At 41.9% G+C, this 19,416-nt stretch overlaps 2 protein-coding genes and 1 long non-coding RNA gene across 3 annotated transcripts; 1 reads left to right on the top strand and 2 right to left on the bottom strand.

Annotated features, from left to right (window-relative positions):
* Positions 1–43: 43 nt before the first annotated feature.
* On the bottom strand, positions 44–1,847 carry LOC141923769 (histone H3). Its single transcript, XM_074825399.1, has 2 exons — positions 1,018–1,847; positions 44–536 (listed from the first exon to the last, which is right to left on the bottom strand). Exon 1 carries the CDS (start codon positions 1,832–1,834, stop codon positions 1,424–1,426), a length of 411 nt encoding a protein of 136 aa, XP_074681500.1. The 5' UTR covers positions 1,835–1,847; the 3' UTR covers positions 44–536; positions 1,018–1,423.
* Positions 1,848–3,200: 1,353 nt separating this feature from the next.
* On the bottom strand, positions 3,201–19,234 carry LOC141923768 (histone H4). The gene is made up of 2 exons (XM_074825398.1): positions 19,064–19,234; positions 3,201–3,650 (listed from the first exon to the last, which is right to left on the bottom strand). Exon 2 carries the CDS (start codon positions 3,634–3,636, stop codon positions 3,325–3,327), a length of 312 nt encoding a protein of 103 aa, XP_074681499.1. The 5' UTR covers positions 3,637–3,650; positions 19,064–19,234; the 3' UTR covers positions 3,201–3,324.
* LOC141923767 (uncharacterized) lies at positions 3,807–10,580 on the top strand. Its single transcript, XR_012623398.1, has 2 exons — positions 3,807–3,870; positions 8,067–10,580. It is a non-coding gene; the product is annotated as an uncharacterized LOC141923767 (long non-coding RNA).
* Positions 19,235–19,416: the final 182 nt, after the last annotated feature.

The raw sequence follows: 19,416 nt of genomic DNA, 5'->3' as shown, positions 1-19,416 counted from the left end.
CTAGACTCTATTATGAAGGGCATAGGAAAAGAAGCAAAAACCATAGGAATCTGAATGTTTTATTTGTGAATTAATAGAAAAGGTGATTTCTCTGAAATATTAAAACACCTAAAGTGTACAAGACTTGACACAATCATCAAGAAATTGAAGGGAACTAAAGGCCAACTATACTTTCCTGACTAAAAAATTTATTGAATCAACTAAATTCTAGAAAATGTTTACCTTTTGATTCCTCTATGTGTATTCCTTTACAGAGTCCACCTTCTTTTTGTCATCCATCACAACACACTTGTCCTCAAATCTCAAAATGACATAAGTATATTTTCTACAGGCCTCTCATCGGTTACAAAACTGCCAGGACTTGACAGATGCTTCCTTTCCCTGAGCTGTTTTGATCCCATATGAAAGCCATGAAACTTTCCCCTGTGCCCATGCTGTCCATTTATTTAGAAAATTGGAGGGGGGACTTCCCAGGAACATCCATCCACCAGGTCCTCTTTGCTTTTTCCAAGGTCTCCTTCATCCTCGACTCCAGCCTCAAAGTCATCATGCAAACAAAGAAATTTGAGACTATAAATGACAATTGGACTAATTTATTCAATTTCCCATTTTTATACCTTGTATCAGGCTTATCTTCTCAGTACTTTTGTTTTATTCATCTCATACTTAGAGAGGTAGGGCTCTCAGATATCTAATGCATTGTTAGGATTCTGAGTATATTCTAGTAAGAGCAATGATAGAGTATATTTACATCGATTTTTCTTTAAAAGTTTATTGTCCAATACCAACTCAGGTTACACCTTTCACATTGCTTAAAAGTAAAAACCTGCACTGCTCTATAAAGCCATTGCAAAAGGTATTTACAGGAAGCATCAGATCTGGGGAAGAGGAAGAATTATTAAGACTTCTGCCCTGCTTTAAAAAAAAAAAAAAAAAACCCACAAAAAAAACACCAAAAAAACCACCACCAAAAATTAGCTTGCTGTGATTATTAGAAGTACTTTTTATTTACCTTACCTGAGCATTGTTTTGTGCGGTTACTTTTTTTGTACAGTTGAATAGGTATTTCCAAGTCTCTCACTAGAACATGTAGCAGTTTGAGATGGCACCTTAGGAAGGATTATAAACATGTTATCACTGAAATTGCAGTACGTTAATTCAAAGGCCTCTTGACATGTCCATAGAAATCAGCTGAGTAGAGCAGAGGAGGGTGGGAGGGAAACAAACTAAATGCTAGGGTTGTTAGTACTACTGAAACAGTCTGAGAAATTACACTACCTGAGAAGAACTTCACGATTTAGTTTTGTATGACAGTATCAAAAAAAGACCGTGTCACAGCCCTCTTCTGCAATGTAGTGGCTCTTAAAAGAGCCTTTAGGGTAGGGAGATGAAAGATGACGGAGGGACGACCGTGGCAGGAGCCTCAGGCGCGCTCACCGCGGATGCGGCGGGCCAGCTGGATGTCCTTGGGCATGATGGTGACACGCTTGGCGTGGATGGCGCAGAGGTTGGTGTCCTCGAAGAGCCCCACCAGGTAGGCCTCGCTCGCCTCCTGCAGCGCCATCACGGCCGAGCTCTGGAAGCGCAGGTCGGTCTTGAAGTCCTGCGCGATCTCGCGCACCAGGCGCTGGAAGGGCAGCTTGCGGATCAGCAGCTCCGTCGACTTCTGGTAGCGCCGGATCTCGCGCAGCGCCACCGTGCCGGGCCGGTAGCGGTGCGGCTTCTTCACGCCGCCCGTGGCCGGCGCGCTCTTGCGGGCCGCCTTGGTGGCCAGCTGCTTGCGGGGCGCCTTCCCGCCCGTCGACTTACGCGCCGTCTGCTTCGTGCGCGCCATCGCTCTAACAGAACCGAACCGCCTCCTGGAATCAGTGTGGACAGAATGGTGCCGCTTCTGTCCCGTGGCGGCTTTTTATGGAGTGTTCTCTTCTCTAATTGGCTGGCAGCAATGAGACGTTACTATTGGATACTTTCAAATTCGAAAAGCGCGCCTTTTCCCTCAACCACCCAACGTCGCTCACCCTCCCCCCATCTTGCACTCACCGTTCTTGTTTTAGGTTTTATCTATTTCTTATAACAATTTTTATACTCCATCCAGAAAATTACAATCTTTAGCGAAAATTGTTCAAAGGAGAAATGGACAGTTGCAAACTATGCTGTCCTGAAGGCATAGAAGGTTCATGTTTATTTCATTCCAATTCAAGTCTTGAGCTTTGAAAAATAAGGTTTGTACCAGTTTTCCTCAACAGGAATCCTTATTTGGGGTCTTTAGTTGTTGGTTTGATTTTTTTTTTCTTTTTTTGACGGTGTTGTGTTTGGTTCTGTTGATTTTTTTTGTTTGCTTTACGTAGAGTAACTTTAATCTGCAAATAGTAGAAAGTAATATCGTAGCTGGTATGGTAAATACATTTTGACTGAGAGGAATTGCATGTGAAATGCTCTAATTCAAGGGAGAGTTTTCAGGCTGTTGCTTGCTGAAATACAAACTTTGTAGTTTGTGAGTTTTCTCTTCCCCCCACTGCATGTTTCTGCTGTTTTCCTACAGGGGAGCATTGTCAAAGCCCGAGTAGAGAAGGGCTTTTGTGCAAAGGGAAGTCTGGTGCTGGCCCTGGATATGGAGCAATGCTCCGGCTTCAGCAGCCCTAAATTGAAAGCAGCGGCTTCCTAAGCTTTAACACACCGGATGCACAAAGAATAATGGACGATGCCCTAAAAATTACTTTAAAAGGACAGATTTAGAATCATTGCAGTATTTAAAATTTTATGTGAAGGGGGACCAGCTGTGACATTTCCCAGCGCAACCCAGTGCATTTCTATGTGCCGACCATCGTTACAGGAATTAACATGATTAACTGATACGCATCTGCTTGTTAGTATTTACTCAGTGAAAAAACGCAGACCACAAGACGTACCCGCAGGGCGATTGCGTACCTGGCGATGAGAGGGGCCAGGGCTCACCACCTCGTAACGCGAGCATAAATTTAGGGTGTTTTACTATTCAGCTCGAGTTTTCAGAGAAGTGAGAAAAGTCCTGAAGTCATTAGACTGTAATTACACATATACAGAAATGAATAGCTTTGTATGTGTTTACGAAGCTACTTAGCATGGATGGTCCCTTAGATATTTCAAATATATATTTAATTATATTAAGGGCTTAAATACCTTTTAAGATCTACCTAGTTATTCAACAACCAAAAACTCAATGGGAGCATTTTTAGGGTTTATTTTCGGTTCACCAGCTTTGAAGCAACACAGCTCTTTTCTAGTTAAGTGGGTGGCTCTTAAAAGAGCCTTTGGGTTCTGGAGAGGGTCCGGGAGCAAAGCGCTTTAGCCGCCGAAGCCGTAGAGGGTGCGTCCCTGGCGCTTGAGGGCGTAGACCACGTCCATGGCCGTGACCGTCTTCCTCTTGGCGTGCTCGGTGTAGGTGACGGCGTCGCGAATCACGTTCTCCAGGAAGACCTTCAGCACGCCGCGCGTCTCCTCGTAGATGAGCCCCGAGATGCGCTTCACGCCGCCGCGCCGGGCCAGGCGCCGGATAGCCGGCTTGGTGATGCCCTGGATGTTGTCGCGCAGCACCTTGCGGTGGCGCTTAGCACCGCCCTTGCCGAGCCCCTTCCCGCCCTTGCCTCTGCCAGACATGTTGCTCCTGAGCGCTGAGGAAAGAATGTAGAGAGAACGTGGCAGCGCGGCGGCCTTTATGCGGTGGGAGCCGACCTGGTTGGAGACTGCACAGAGGAGGGGCGGGGCTTAAGGCTCGCTCCCTCCGCGTCTTCCCGCTTTCCCTACCGCGCGCTCCGCTAGCACCAAACTGCGGTTTTCGTGCGAGTTTCACTTCCCGCGGCACAAGAGGTTCTGTGTTGCTGCCCTTTTTCGGTACGTTTGTTTTTTTTTTTTCAGATAACAAAGACCTTGGGTCTGCGTGTATAATAGTTTATAATTTGTTTTAAACCTTTAATATGTCTTGATCATTCAGAAGTAAAATCTCGATCACAGAAAAGTGTCCCAGTTACTGAATCACTCAAATTGCCCTTTAATTTTTTCCTATAATTGTTATTTTAAAATATGGGTATGTGATATACCTTTCAGTTTCATCTGGTTGATTGATTCTTACGTGTGGTTTCAGTGTTGTAAACAGCTGCTCCTCGTGTTTTTTTAATGGCGCATCTTGCAGCAAAATCTGTCCAATCGTGTTTCTGAGAAATTCTACCCCTCCTTGAATTTCTCTCTCATCTTCATTTCCTGCCCTTTCTAAACGTTTTCTCAAGGAGAATTTAGCAGTAAAGGTAATCTAATCAAGAGTTAAACCCTTATGTGCTCCATTTTAATTTTTTAAGGGAAAACGATTGTTTTGGAAGAATATTTTTACAGTACTTTCCATTCTTATGGTGGCATAGACAATAACGTGGCTATTTTTTAGAGAGATTGAAAAATTAAATATGGAAAAGGAAGGGTGTTTTTGTCCTTCCGGGGAATGTATTCAACTTTGTTTTTTCTTTCTTTTGGGGGGGAAAATCTTCTGATATTTTACTTTTGAAAACAAAAAATGCTATTTAAGAAAAATTATTCTGTAGATGGCTTTCCACCTGAAAATTGGTGAAGGATGAAAAAAATTTCCAGTATTGAGCGTTTGCTGCCCTCTCATGGTCCTTTTTTGTTGGCTTTTTTTTTTTTTTTTTTTTTTTTCCCATTACAAGCTGAGTGGCTTTTTCTAATGTATCCTTTCATAAAGATAAAACATAAGATTAATCAGTGATCAATCTCTATCTTCGCATAGGCCATAGATACAGATGTTGCATCTGCTAGCAGAGAAATCACTGTTCCAGTGGCCTCTCACTAGCAGATGAAAATAATGTAGTCTGCCATGTTGTTCAAGCACAATCTTTTCAGGATAGGCACAAAGGAAACTCAAATGGGGTAAGACAAGCACCGAAACTCTGAGAAGATATCCTAAAGGCTCAAACCAATAACAAATATCCTGTTCTACAAGGAACTTTACAGGATCCGAGGCTGGGCTATGTACATAACTCTGGAGTACACTGGTGATGCCACAGCTAAGTTCCCTTTCCTAACACTGGTTTGCTCCTTCCAGGGAGAAAAGTTCAGAGACCATGACTAGACTGCTGTGGGGGACCAGGCTACCATGAGAAACTGTGCATTCTGTAGTTAGGTCCTGTCTCATTCCCAGCAGATTTCAAGAGTAAGGAAAGACATTTGGTGTAACATTTGCTGCAGACTTAATTGCTTTCTGAGGACACAGGCGAGTCCCCAGGATGTTACTAACAGGGTAGTTTAGCACCCCCTGCTGCAGATCTCCCTAAACCTGCTTTGCCATGAAAATCAAGTCTGCTCAATCTTTGTGAATCTGACTATATCACAGTCCTGTCCTGGGAGTTATTACCACTTGCAGACCCCTGCCATGAGGTTCCCAGACACTCTTGGACTTCTTCAAATCACCTTATCACCTTCCCATGCAGTCCCTGAGAGTTGGCAGTCCCTGATGAGTTGTTGTCTACCTCTGGAAAGCTAAGGTTTTGTTTCTTTTTTTTTTTTTTTTTTTTTTTTTTTTAGATGGGATAAAATTAAGTTAGAGCTTCATAATATAACCCTGCTCCATAATGAGCTGCTTTTGCCCAGGAATCTGTGACTACATATAATATTTTCCCCTGTGTCTAGATGTTCGTCTCCTTGTCTCCATGTTCTCCTCGATACAATGTCAGAACCTGTTTGGAAATGGATTTTTTTTAAATAAGTAGATACATACTTGTTCATAGAACTGCTTTTTAACTCATGACAGAAATTCATCTAATAAATTGAAGCAAGGTTGTAGTTGAGTTCCTTCTCTTCTTCCCTCATAGGTGATTCCAAATTATACATCAGATTTCATCTGGTCTACTAGATCTGTCTGATAAAAATAAACTGTAACTGTAACTTGAGATAGAAATGTAACATCTTCTTGAAAGTTGCTAAGGTTCATAGAATCATTTGCATTGGAAGGGACTTTCAAAGATCTTCTAGACTAATCCTTGTACTGTGGGTAGAGACATCTTTCACTAGATCAAGTGAAAGCTCCATCCAACTTGACTTTGAACATTTCCAGGGATGGAACATCCACAACTTCTCTGGGCAACCTGGTCCAGTGACCCACCACTTTCATCATAAAAAAAGTGTTTTCCTTGTGTCTAATGCAAATCTACCCTCTTTCTGCTTAAAACCATTGCCCCTTGTCCTGTCACTACAGGCCCTTCTGAAAAAAGCTTTTTCCATCTTTCTTATAAGCTCCCTTCATATATTGAAGGGTCACAGTAAGGTCTCGCTACAGACTTCTCTTCTCCAGGCTGAAAAACAGCAACTGTCTCAGCCTTTCTTCATGGGAAAGGTGTTCCAGCCCTCTGACTGTTATTCTGGCCCTTCATGAGGTTCACTTGGGCCCACCTCTCAAGCCTGTCAAGGTCCCTCTGGATGGCATCCCTTCCCTCTAGCAAATAACTGCACTACTTGGTGTCATCCACAGACTTGTTGAGGGTGCACTCCATCCCACTATGTCACTGATGAAGATATTAAACAATATTGACCCCAGTATGGACCCCTGAGGGACACCACTTGTTACTGGTTTCCATATAGACATTGAGCCATTGGCTGTAACTCTTTGGATACAGTCATCCAGCTGATTCCTTATCCATTTAACAATCCATCCATCCGATCCATACTTCTTCAATTTAGAGGTAAGAACATTGTGGGGAACCATTTCAAAGGCCTTACAGAGGTCCAGGTAGATGACATCAGTTGCTCTTCCTTATCCACTGATGCAGTCACTTTATTGTAGGAGGCTGCTAGATTAGTGAGGCATGATTTGCCCATGGTGAAACCATGTTTACTATCTCTAATGACCTCCCTGTCTTCCATATGTTTTGACATAGCTTCTAGGAGGATCGGTTCCATGATCTTAGCAGGTACTGAGGTGAGGCTTACTGTTCTGTAGATCCCAGGGTCCTCTTTATTATCCTTTTTAAAAATGGGTGCGATATTCCCTTTTCTCTAGTCTCTGGGAACTTCACCTGACTGCAATGACCTTTTAAATATGATGAAGAGTGGCTTAACAACTACATCTGCCAAATCCCTCACAACCGTGGGATGCATCTCATCGGGCCCCATAGACTTGTGTATGTTCATGTTCTACAAATGATCTCAAACCTGATCTTCTGCAATGGGAAGGACTTTGTTCCCCCAGTCCCTGCTTTGAGGTTCAGGGTCTTGAGAGATGCAGTAAGAGTGATTATCAGTGAAAACGGAGAGGGAGAGTAAAAAAAAAAAAAAAGCTGAGCACCTCAACCTTTTTGCATGTCAGTTGTCACTATTTCTCCTGTCATATTTATTGGGAAGTGTGTGTGTGCACATTTTCTTTAATCTTCCATTTTTGGGAAAAAAACCCCAATTCTCTATTGCTCTTATGTAGCTTGCTTTTCCTGTCCAGGCAATTAGGGTTTTTGGGATAGTTGTCACATGGAATAATGTGGAAATGGAAAATTCAGCTTTTCTTTGACACCAAAGAAGAGGAAATATGTCTGAAACACACCCCTTTTTAATGAAAGAAGTCTCGTACCTCAAGAGTGCACAAACTCACCAGATCTGGTCCTGACAGGAGATGCTGGTGCTAGCAATGTATTCCTTCGGACAGAAGGAGAAAAATATTTAAGGAGTTAAGAACCAAGTGGCCAAAGGCAGTTGACCAGGGAATGGGCACAGAGTTCTGTTACAAAGACAGTAAATCTACAGTGGAGGAAACAGAAGCAGGGAAGAAGTGGCAAAACACTGCAATGGCAATGGCAATGTGCATTTTTACTAGGGCAGTTACATACAACTGAACATGAATATGCAGTATGTAGACCCAGTGTATACAGCCTTGGTTGACTAGTGCCAGCATACACTGGTTGCTGAAAGAACAAGAGGAACTCCTTTTTTATGGCTAGTACAGGTCCTGACCCATGCTTTGTTTATTTTTCTTTTTTTTCTGTGTTTGATGAGAACAATAATCCTATCATTATTTTTCTACATTTCATTTTTTTCCACAGCTACTGGCAGCCCAATCCAGAAATCGTTGAAAAGCAAACCCTGCAGTCCTTGGGAGAACCAAGCACTGGGGTTTCACTGATGTCCCAGCAGGCCTACATGAGTGATGAACAAAACTCACATGGGAATGGAAGTGCAAGGACATCACAAAAAACAATCTGAAAAGTGAAAAGCAGAATAAAATGCAACTCCAAGTCTAGAAAAAGTTGTCCAAAATTGAGTATGGAGAATGAATGGGGATCCCAGAAGAAGTCATACTGATGACTTTGCTGTCCTTTGACAACATGTTCTGGAGAAGAGGGATCGCAAATCCCCACAAAGAAACATGGCTGGTATCATCCAGTGCCCAGGACTGGACTGAGTGTATTGTCATCTTGGCAGTAAAAAAGAAACTTGTAGCAGAAAAACCTCTATTGTGTAACCTTTCTAAGTCAAAGGTATCTAGGTGAAAAGTGGTTCTGTACCTGAACTCAAACTGGCCCAAATTTGTATTGCCATGCGAGCAGCAGAGAACAGGTCTGGTGTTAATGATATTCACACTGCACTCACTTTTGGGGACTCCGCACTGGCTGTCTGCACCTTCCTGTCCATACACTATAACTGTCTTCCCACTCAGCTCCTTCCTTTTGAGAATGTGTAAACTTAGTCTTGAAATGTACATTGTGGGAATTAAGAATTGATGGTTAGCAAAATATACAGACCTTGAGGTTAGAAGAATGATTGCTGATAACTGAGGCAGCATTATGTAATTTTTACATTACTGTGTTGTGTGAAAAACAACAGTAAAAAACACCACCTGCAGAGTGTGGTGAGCATGTGAGCAGTAAACAGGCAAAACCTGAAGGTCAGTAGGATGTAAAAGTAAAAATGAACCTATGAAAACACGTGGTAATAAATTGGGAGCTTGCACACAATGCAGCAGCATTTGCTCTTGGCAATGTCCCCCCTTCAACAAACTGGTGTGAGTTTGTCATTCTTCTGCGTGTCGCCCCGATCCTGACTGGACCGAGACCGACAAGCCGTGCCCCGTGTGAGCCATATGGAAAATTGAAGAAGACAGAAGTGTGCTCGTATATGAAGGAGGAAAGTGGCGTCCGGACTTTAATATTCATTCAACTAGTAAGTACCAGACTGCAGCACCTGACTTTGGGAAAGCTGCCAGCATACGAAAGAACAGAAGGGGTTTTTTCTTTAGCTATCTGGTGAATACCAGATGGCAGTACCTGGCTGTGGAAAGCTGCTACTCTCTTTTTCTTAAATTGCCTACTGGACAGCAGTGCCTGGCTGTGGGAAGCTGCTGGTTTCTTTCTCTTAAGTTATCTCGTACCACACAGCAGTGCCTGGCTGTGGGAAGCTGCTGGCATACGGCTCTTCCCCTTCTCTTAAATCATAAGGGTTTTTTTTTCTTTCTCTTTTTCTCTTAAGTCATGGGGTCAGGGTTTTCTAAGGAACAAAAGCTGTATATACAATTTTAAAGCAGCTATTGAAGGCTGCCCAATACTCAGTAACAGATGATCAACTGCATGAGTTACTGTGATATATCTTTAAGTATTGTACATGGTTCTCGGTCAATGGAACTTTTGATTTAGCATTATGGTGGAAGGTCGGACAGGAGTTTAAAAATAATGAAGACCTAGGGAGTGCACTGCTGACCTCTGTCTTCCTTACATGTGAAGTGCTAAGGCTTGGACAACAGGCCCAAACCAGAGTTAACCTATAGATTAATCCTGTATAAGTGACAACGATTGCGCTAATGGGTATTGTACTAAGTTATAACAAACCACCTATACTGATGTAAAAAGTGCTAAAGTGTTGAAATATTGAAGCCTGAACAACAGGCCCCAAGCCAAACCTGCTAACTTAGTATGTAGTCATTAGTGAAATATGTATGCTCATTAACAAAACATGTAGCTTAGATATCATAAAACATGTCTGTCCTGAATATATCTTTATCCTTCTTTGTATAGAGGCAAGTTGACAGGGCCATGGAGCCAGTTGTTTGGCCTTGTGACCTGATGTGTGACCTTGCTCATAAATTAATTAGATAACCAGGGAAACTACCTTAGCTTCCCCCATAAGCCCTGGCCAGGCTCTGGGGGAATCTAATGTGAGATTGGAATCAGATGTTTCCACTTATAACAAAGGTGCCAGTTATTCGGGCTTGCTGATTTTTAGTATATAAGGCTGGACCCACTTACAATGACTTTAGACACCTCACCTATGGGTGGATGCACCATGTAGGACTTCACACTTGCCAGGAAAGGCTCTCCAAATTCTTGCTGTAACTGGGGCTCCCCAGCGTCTGCAGATCTGGATGATGGTAAAGTATGCAGGTGGTGATGTATCTTTCTTAATCACTATTCTCTCTCCCTTGTAGTAATGATTTGATGCATTACCCTGTATTTTCCTATTTGTTTATGTTAAGTGCACTCTTTTGTCTTTTCTTACTGTATGTTTTCTGTATTACTCTGTTACATTATTTACTTATCCCCAGTAAAACATGCCTACTGTTCTCACTTGGTGTCTGAGTTTAATTGGTATCCTTAATCAGCAAAACATAAATCGATGTCAGAAGTGGGATCTGACAAAAATGCCATTATTTAAAGTAACAATTGGATGTTTTAAATTGTATGAAAAGAGTGTCTGTTGAAAAAGGAAAAGAAAATACAAATTCAAGTAAATGAGGGTGGATTTTGTTAACTGCATATAGAAAACAACACCAGAGTAAAGAGAGGCTGTTGTTAAAGTGCTCCTAGATGGAGCAACAGATGTGTGATTTACAGAGTCAAACAGTGATGTTGCAATGCCAGAATAAGTTGCTTGCTGATAAGCTGGATACTTACCAGACAGTGGTGGAGAAAGCTGTGGTGCGAGTAGCACAATATAAGTATAGGAAAAGGAGAGGGCGAGTGAATTGTAAGAAAGTGCATGCGGTGATTGCAGAAGTGGGTGTGCAGTGGGATCCTGGTAGAGATCCTAATATTGGGCAAGCTGTGAGGAAGGATATGACAGAGGATTATACACAGTATGAAGTAAACAACATAATTGAAAGATTTAAGCAGAGACCTGGGGAATCCCTGCTCTCTTGGATAGTGCACTTGCATGATCAGGGAACTGCAGGGATAACCCTAGATGCAGGAGATTCTAAAAAGTTTTTGATTTTTAAGTTCAGATTCTTTTGTGCAGGATGCATTTCGGAACAATACTCGGGATGTTAATTTGTTAGCATTGGCTACTCAGGGATGTAATACCAAATATCCTACAGAAAATGATTGGCCAGCCTCTGACCATCAGTGGTATACTTTGCGAGATTGTATACAGCAATGAAAGAGGGAGGGATAAAAGCAGCTATTTTTGTAGGAGATGCTGACCTTATGATGATGGCATCCTTTGTTGGTCACTATGAGAAACAGAGTGACTAAAACCGCTCCACTGGCATATAAGAATGACCCTCCTCATTAATGAAATGGGGAATCCCCTCAATGAAGTAATTGAAAAAGTGCAACAGTTACGTGACCTTGGAGAGTGGGGCACTTGAGGGAGTGCAGGGAATCGAGATACTCGAGACAGCCCTAAAGGCAGTGAAAACAGGATTTCTCGTAAGGAAATATTTAGGCTTTGTTAAAGAACAGCATGTCTCGTGAAAAAAATTGCTGGTGTTCCAACTGATGAGCTGTGGCAAATATATACACAGAGGGCTTAACTATTACAGGTTTGGGAGGAAAACAAATTGAAGCTGTACAAACACAAATAGAAATGAATATAGGAAACCTCCCAAGATGATTGTATTCAGTCATGATTGTTCCCCTTCCTGAATATATAATAGGTATAGACATTCTAAAAGGAGTAACTTTAAACCTTTCTGATGATCAGTATCAATTTGGAGTTAAACCCTATATTAGTGCTAGACATGTTACTGTTGGTAGAGTAAAAATGCCTCCTGTGCAGACTCCAGCTGCAACTAAGTTAGTCACAATGAAGCAATATAGAATTCTGGGAGGACATGAAGAGATATCACAGACAATTAAAGATTTATTAGGTGTAGGAGTTTTAAAGCCAACCGCCACAGCTTGGGACAATCCGATACGGCCTGTCAAGAAAAGTGACAGATCCTGGAAAATGATGGTGGATTTTAGAGATGGAAGGTGGCAGACTTACAACTATTTTTGCAGCAATGGGGGATTCAGCATAAAACAGGTGTTCCTCATAATGCCACATGACAGGCAATAGTTGAATGTGCACATGCTACACTAAAAGCCTTGATTTTAAACCAAAGAAAGGCGAATTCTCTGGACACACCACATAATCAGCTGCCAATGGCTTTATATACTCTTAATTTTTTAAGCAGAAATTGGTTTGCCTTGTGTGGTGGTTTAGCCCCTGCCGGGGTCTGAGACCACGCGGCCGCTGCCCCTCCCCCACAAAGGGAGTGAAATACAAAGCCCCGAGGCTGAGATAAGGAGAGGTTTAATACAACAGTGCAACAGCAACACAACAAACAGCAACAATAACAGTAATAACAATGAACAGAGCAAAATATCTACTAATACAGCAGTGAGAATAGAGCAAATCCCACAGTACACGCGGTAACCCCTTGTCCCACTTCGGCGCCAGGATGTGACGTCCGCAGGGTATCTGAATAACCCGGCTAGAGCTTCCCTCGCCAATGCTGGGGAAACTTAACCCTATTCTGGCTAAACCAGGACACCTTGACAGCAGCAGAACATCATTTTAGCACCACAACAGACTATAATTAAACCACAGGTCTTGTATAAGGATCCTGAAGGAGACCCAATCTCGAGAGGGCCAGTAGATCTGCTGGTATGGGGGCAGGGGTATGCTTGTGTCTTGTCACCCACAGGTCCTCGGTGGATACCGACAAGGAAAGTCAAGTCATGTTGTGAGTTGGAAGGATCAACCCTCCAACCCGATACCCCAGATCTCTCAACTGACGATGCAGGAATTGACGTGCAGGATAAGTTCCTCTAGGAACTCGGCACCTGCAGCTATCACTTGGGGAAGTCTAAAACAACTACAACAGAAAGCAGAAGACACGGTGGCAGCAGTGGGATCCTGATGTACCAGAAGCCAATAATGACACACAGTGGACTGGAGGGTCTTGGCTTCCTCCTTGAGACACAGAGAATCAGTCATATCGTTTGAATGTTGCCAGTATAATATTGTATGCGGATGCCCCCGTGTGTATATGTCCACAGGAGGAGGAGGTGCACGTGTGCCTCTGCATCCACAACAGCACCTGTATTTTAGACTGTCTGTGCAACTCATCCGTATATTTTGTTGGCTGGAAAAGAGGCATGAATAAGCAATAGTAGTGGTTGATTATCAGATCATCATTACAGATCCTCAATATTTTAGTTGTCTATCCACAGCCAATGTATCTAGCCATAAGCTTACAGTAATTTTTCCTTTGAGATGTGGATCTGAATTTGTAGTGCTAGGGCCTGAATAATGGGCCTGAATAGTAGGCCTGAAACAAGTTGACCTCTAGATGAACCTTATAACTAAACATTATCCATTATTACTATTTGTTAATTAGTTAAATCTGTATTACCATTAGCATTGATTGTTAGTATCTGATCATTAACGAAATACATAGGCATACTAGTCACTAGTGAAAGATGTAGCTTAGACAAAATGTAGTTATTAATAAGGATGAAATCCTGTGAGAATGTGTATCCAACTTTCCTTGTTTAGCCTTGTTCAAGCCTGAGAACCCAAGTGTTTGACCTTGTTAGAAACTCCCTTGGTTCTCCCCGCTGAGTCCTGGCCAGGCTTCGGGTGGAATCCAACAGGAGGATGAAACCAGATGTTTCCACTCAAAGAAAAGTGCAAGTTATTTTGGCTTGCTGATTTGGATATATAAGGCTGGACCTGCTCGCCACAACTTTGGATGCCTCACCTACAGATGGAAGCATCGCGTAGGACTTCCCACTTGCAGGGAAAGGTACTCCAAATCCTCACTGCAACCAGATGTTTTGCTGATTAAGGACACCAGTTAAACACGGACACCAGAGTGAAAAGAGTAGGTGTATTTTACTGGGGATAAGTAAATAATGTAACAGAGTAATACAGAAAACATACAGTAAGAAAAGACAAAAGAGTGCACTTAACATAAACAAATAGGAAAATACAGGGTAATGCATCAAATCATTACTACAAGGGAGAGAGAATAGTGATTAAGAAAGATACATCACCACCTGCATACTTTACCATCATCCAGATCCGCAGATGCTGGGGAGCCCTGGTTACAGCGAGGATTTGGAGAGCCTGTCCTGGCAAGTGGGAAGTCCTACGTGGCACATCCACCCATAGGTGAGGCATCCAAAGTTGCTGTAGGTGGGTCCAGCCTTATATACCTTAAAATCAGCAAGATAGAATAGCTGGCACCTTTGTTATAAGTGGAAACATCTGATTCCAATCTCACATTAGATTCCCCCAGAGCCTGGCCAGGGCTCAAGGGAGAAGCTAAGGGAGTTTCTCTGCTTATCTAATTGGATTATGCGCAAGGTCTCACGTCAGGCCACAGTGCCAGACAACTCTCTCCATGACCCTGTTATCTTATCCACACACAAAGAAAGATAAAGATACATTCAAGATAGCTACATCTTCCATGTATATTTCATTAATGATTACATACTGAGTTAACAGTTTCAGCTCAGGACCTGTTATTCAGGCTTCAATACACATCAGAATAGGTGGTTTGTTATAACTTAGTATAATACCTATTAGGACAATGGCTATCAGTTATAAAATATACAAGATTCATCTATAGGTGAACTCTGCCTTGGGCTGGTTGTCCAAGCCTTAGCGCTTCACTGGGGCTCCCCAGCGATTGCGGATCTGTATATTAGTAACCCATTGTGTAGTAATGATTAGGTGCATTTGCCTTGTTTAATTATATATAGTAATAATTAAGTGTACTATTCTGTATTTTTCTTATTGCTTATTTTTGTAGTACTTAGTTATATCCTTTAATTATTAACAGTAAAATCAGCCTACTCTTTTCACTCTGGTGTCTGAGTTTAATTGGCATCCTCAATCAGCAGAACAGAATTACAGCTATCAGTGAATTTTACTCACTGTTAAAAGCGTGACTCTGAATTGCCTCAAGTAAACAAGCAATCTGCAACATAATTCATTACAACATGAATTAAATGAGATTCAGAAATTAATGCATGATGACATCATGAGAGAGTTAGGCTAAAGTTTATCATGGCTCAACCCTGGGCATTAATTTGCAGGTCTGAACCAACAGATGTGGGTTTTAGCAGGCCTGGGATGTTTAATTGGTTTTTATAGGATTTACCATCCTACAACATGGAGGAAGACTGAACCATGCCTGATTGCAATGATTGCCATGGAAACGAAGCTACAAAACAAAGAAGGGGGAGCTGTGGGAATTAATTGGTGGTTAGCAAAATGTAAACTGACCTTGAGGTTAGAAGAATGATTGTGGATAACTGAGGCAGCATTATGTAACACCGTGTTGTGTGAAAAACGGCAGTAAAAAATACCACCTGCAGGATGTGATGAGCCTGTAAGCAATAAACAGGCAAAACCTGAAGGTCAGTAGGATGTAAAAGTAAAAATGAACCTATGTAAACAAGTGGTAATGAATTGGGAGCTTGCACACAGTGCAGCAGCACTTGCTCTTGGCAATGTCCCCCCCTTCAGCAAACCACTGTGAGTTTGTCGTTCTTCTGTGCGTCTCCCTGATCCTGGCTGGACCGAGACTGACAGTACAGATTTACATATCTCCATTTATCCAGCCCAGGATACTATGAAGGGCTTTTTCTCTGATTTATTCAGCTTAGGGTGCTCACTACTACTGAGGATGTGAAAAACCAGCATATCCCTATTTTAAACATCTTCGCACTTGAATTAACATCATTCAGCCTTTTATTGAAAAATAGCTTCCAATTTTCTCTAACAAATATAGAAGCATTTTTATGTTAGTATTCAAATAGTTTAACTTGAAATAAAACTCCACCTTTGATTTTTTTCAAAAGTGAGTCTCTAAGAGAGACCTTTTTATTGTTTTCAAAGACACCAAGGCCATGCAGAATAAACTCTTACCTCCCACATGACAACAACTACAGTAAGAGTCAGAGCGCTACACAAAAAGCACAGGAGTAACAGAATCCACTGACAGAGAATGAAGAGATAAAGAAATATATGTACAGAAATTACAGAGGTCATGGTAATCTGGTTTTGTGGTGACTATTGCAAATTAAAATTCTGTAACCCCGTAATACAAAAGTATCCATCAGTACAAAGGGATATATTATTCTGTGAGGGAGTAACTTGAATTCAACAGAATTCTTGCCAGGCTGCTGAGAGTCTGTGCTGCTATACGGAGATCTTTTGCCATTATTTTCTTTTGCTGTGCCATTTCTTCCTCCAGTGCTGGAACATCACAGACTTTTGATATCACTATTTACTTAGTAAGTAAATCTGTGAAATAAAAAGTTAACCCCATGGAAGATAAAACAAATGAAAGCAGATCTTCCTTGTAATAATTTGAAATTCTGAACCCATTTTTTGACCTTCCTCCTAATTTTTGAGCAGCTTAGTCAGCATTTGAAGTAAAAAAGCAGATACTTGGGTTTTCTGTCTCAGTATGGCCACTTGCTAAACACCAGCCTTTTTTTGCCTCCTGTTAAGCCACCTCCTCTTTGGCCACCAGCAGCTCAGTTCTCCATGCCAAATAGTTGCACTGAATCACTGATCAGTCTGATTCCAATCCAGTTCCTGGATCAGAACTATTCACAAAAGACAGAATGTGTTTTGTGCCTGAGTTCCTAAAGCTCTTCCTGCCATATAACTTGTTTTCCAGGCAGTGGTATTCTCATTCCTTAGAGCCCGTAGCATAGGAAAATGTCCATGCAGTAAGGACATTGCAGAAATTTAAGAAATGTACTATTCATCTCAGAATATGCATTAGTCTGAGCACTTTGCAAATGTGGAACAGGCTAGGGACATCACATAGCCTGTATAAAAAGTTGAAAAAATAGATGCTCCATGGCCACAGGAAGTCCCATCATACAATACAAAAGTTGGAATCTCATTCTGGAATATCAATTATCTTGGTTTAGCTCCAGCTGGCAATTAAGCACCACACAGCCACTCACTCACTCCAATCCCCCCCAGTGGAGTGGGGGAAACAATCGGGAAAAAAAAGTAAAACTCATGGATTGAGATAAAGACAATTTCATAGGACAGAAAAGGAAGGTATAATAATAATAATAACAACAACAATAATAGAATATACAAAATAAGTGATGCACAATACAATTGCTCACTATCTGCTGACAAACGCCCAGCCAGTCCCCAAGCCACAGTGTGCCATGGTTAACTCCCCTCATCTTATGTATTAGTCATGACATCATATAGTAAGGAATACCCCTTAGGCTCGTTTGGGTCAGCTGTCCTGGCTGTATCCCCTCCCAGCTTCTTGTGCACTACCAACCTCCACTGGCAGGGCAGTATGAGAAGCTGAAAAGTCCTTGACTTAGTCTAAGCACTGCTTAGCAACAACTAAAATATCAGTATGCTATCAACATTTTTCTCATCCTAAATTCAACACACAGCCCTGTACCAGCTACCAGAAAGAAAATTAACTTTATTACAGCTGAAGCCAGGACACAATACAACACTTGGATGTGGAAGGAAATGTCTGGGGAAGTTTCTGCATGTTGGTTCTTAGAAAAGTTCACCCAGCTAAGAGAAAGATGAAGATAAAGGCATGATGGGCAAGGAGGATGTTCCTTGCAACAAGCATACCCAACAGATCATCAGGATTCCATGGAGACAAAATAAAACAAAACAACATTAGGCCCTCTTAGTTGTTTTGAGGTTTGACTTTTCATTATGAGCACACATCCAAGTCTTTTCAAGATGCCCTTAGAAGTTTCATCTTAGCACATGGCACATCTTGGTTTATACTGAGCAGAGCTCAAGTCTTTTCTTCTTTTCCCAATTTCATGAGGCATCATAACAGTTTTGAGATAAGAAATTAATGCCCAGATATCCAAGAAGGACCTCATACAACAAAGTGAGTTGTGTTCCCTCTCCACTAGAATCATAAATCACATACTTGAACCTCAGCTCAGCAGGTTAGTTAGAAAGTTGAACCATGACAGCAGAATAGTAGTCCCTGATTTTTTTCTTAGGATATCAACTTCTCTTATAACCAGAATACAAAATGGCTTAAGTAGCCAAAGAATGACTGGTTGAAGATGATATGGGAGCCTGAGACACACACACTAATCAGACATTGTGGCAGTGACTCAGTAACCTAAAATAAGCTATTTCTGAGAGAGAATCAATCTGGAGTTGTGCACACCCACCCTTATAACTGAAATGAGTAGGAATCCAGAGGGCTAGCAGTGCATGGGCTGAGGAGAAGGAGGATGAGAAACGGTGAATTAGGGGTACTGACTGATAGGCCAGTGATGTAATTGGCATTAACATGATATTACCCTTGGTCCTGCAAGCTCATTTACCTCAGGCCACTCTTGCTCTTTGTCACTGCGCTCCCCTTTTCCAGCTGGGAAGAACAATCTTCAGTAGGTACCTATGCTACACTGCCCAGCTCAGCGCCACAAGTAAACAGGATTTTAATTTCATCCCTGTACTTGACAGTATATCCAGTGGAGCCTATATAGCTAGTACAGTGTTCCTGCATATACATACATGTCCTCTCTGTAGTGTGGAACAATCTCTTAACATTATTTGGCAGCTATCTCCAGCTAAGGACAATAAAGTCTATTCAGCTGAAGACACAACTACATACTCTTTATCTGTAAAGGTATTTTAGGCTGGTATTATTGTACATAGGTCAGTGCTTTCCATCACTACTTCTGTTCAGTAGTGCACTACTTTCCTTAATCTCAACTACTGCAGTATCCAAGGTAAGTAACTACTCCAACTGAACTTTCTTTAAAAACAGTTATAATAAATTGAGTTTTCCTCTTACCTCTCAGAAAAAGGAAAGAAGCGCCCTGATGCCTCCCCGAAGTGAACAGGGAGGGTAAATCTCAACAGGCCAAGAGTGAACTGCTGTCATTACCCCAACTCATTCCAGAAGCTGGAATTTTATTCCAGGGCTGTCTCACCAAGGTCAATTCTATTAGCAGGGATGTGTGTGGTACAGTTTTGTCCATGCTATTGTAACTGGGTTTTGCCTTTTGGGGCTCAGCTGTAAAGAAATAAATTAAGCATGAATATCACATTTGCTAGGGCAGTGTACTGCTGTTTGACCATACTCAGTCAAAATCTACTCCCCTCCAACTAGTTGTAGTGGGCTGGAGAATCACAAATGACCCACTC

This window comes from Strix aluco, chromosome 5, assembly GCF_031877795.1.
Source record: "Strix aluco isolate bStrAlu1 chromosome 5, bStrAlu1.hap1, whole genome shotgun sequence".
NCBI classification, from domain to species: domain Eukaryota; kingdom Metazoa; phylum Chordata; class Aves; order Strigiformes; family Strigidae; genus Strix; species Strix aluco.
This window is presented reverse-complemented; position numbering and strand designations above follow the sequence as displayed.

Excerpts from the sequence above, each read along its gene's own strand:
- LOC141923768 (XM_074825398.1), bottom strand. The coding sequence starts at position 3,636 with ATGTCTGGCAGAGGCAAGGGCGGGAAGGGGCTCGGCAAGGGCGGTGCT.
- LOC141923769 (XM_074825399.1), bottom strand. The coding sequence starts at position 1,834 with ATGGCGCGCACGAAGCAGACGGCGCGTAAGTCGACGGGCGGGAAGGCG.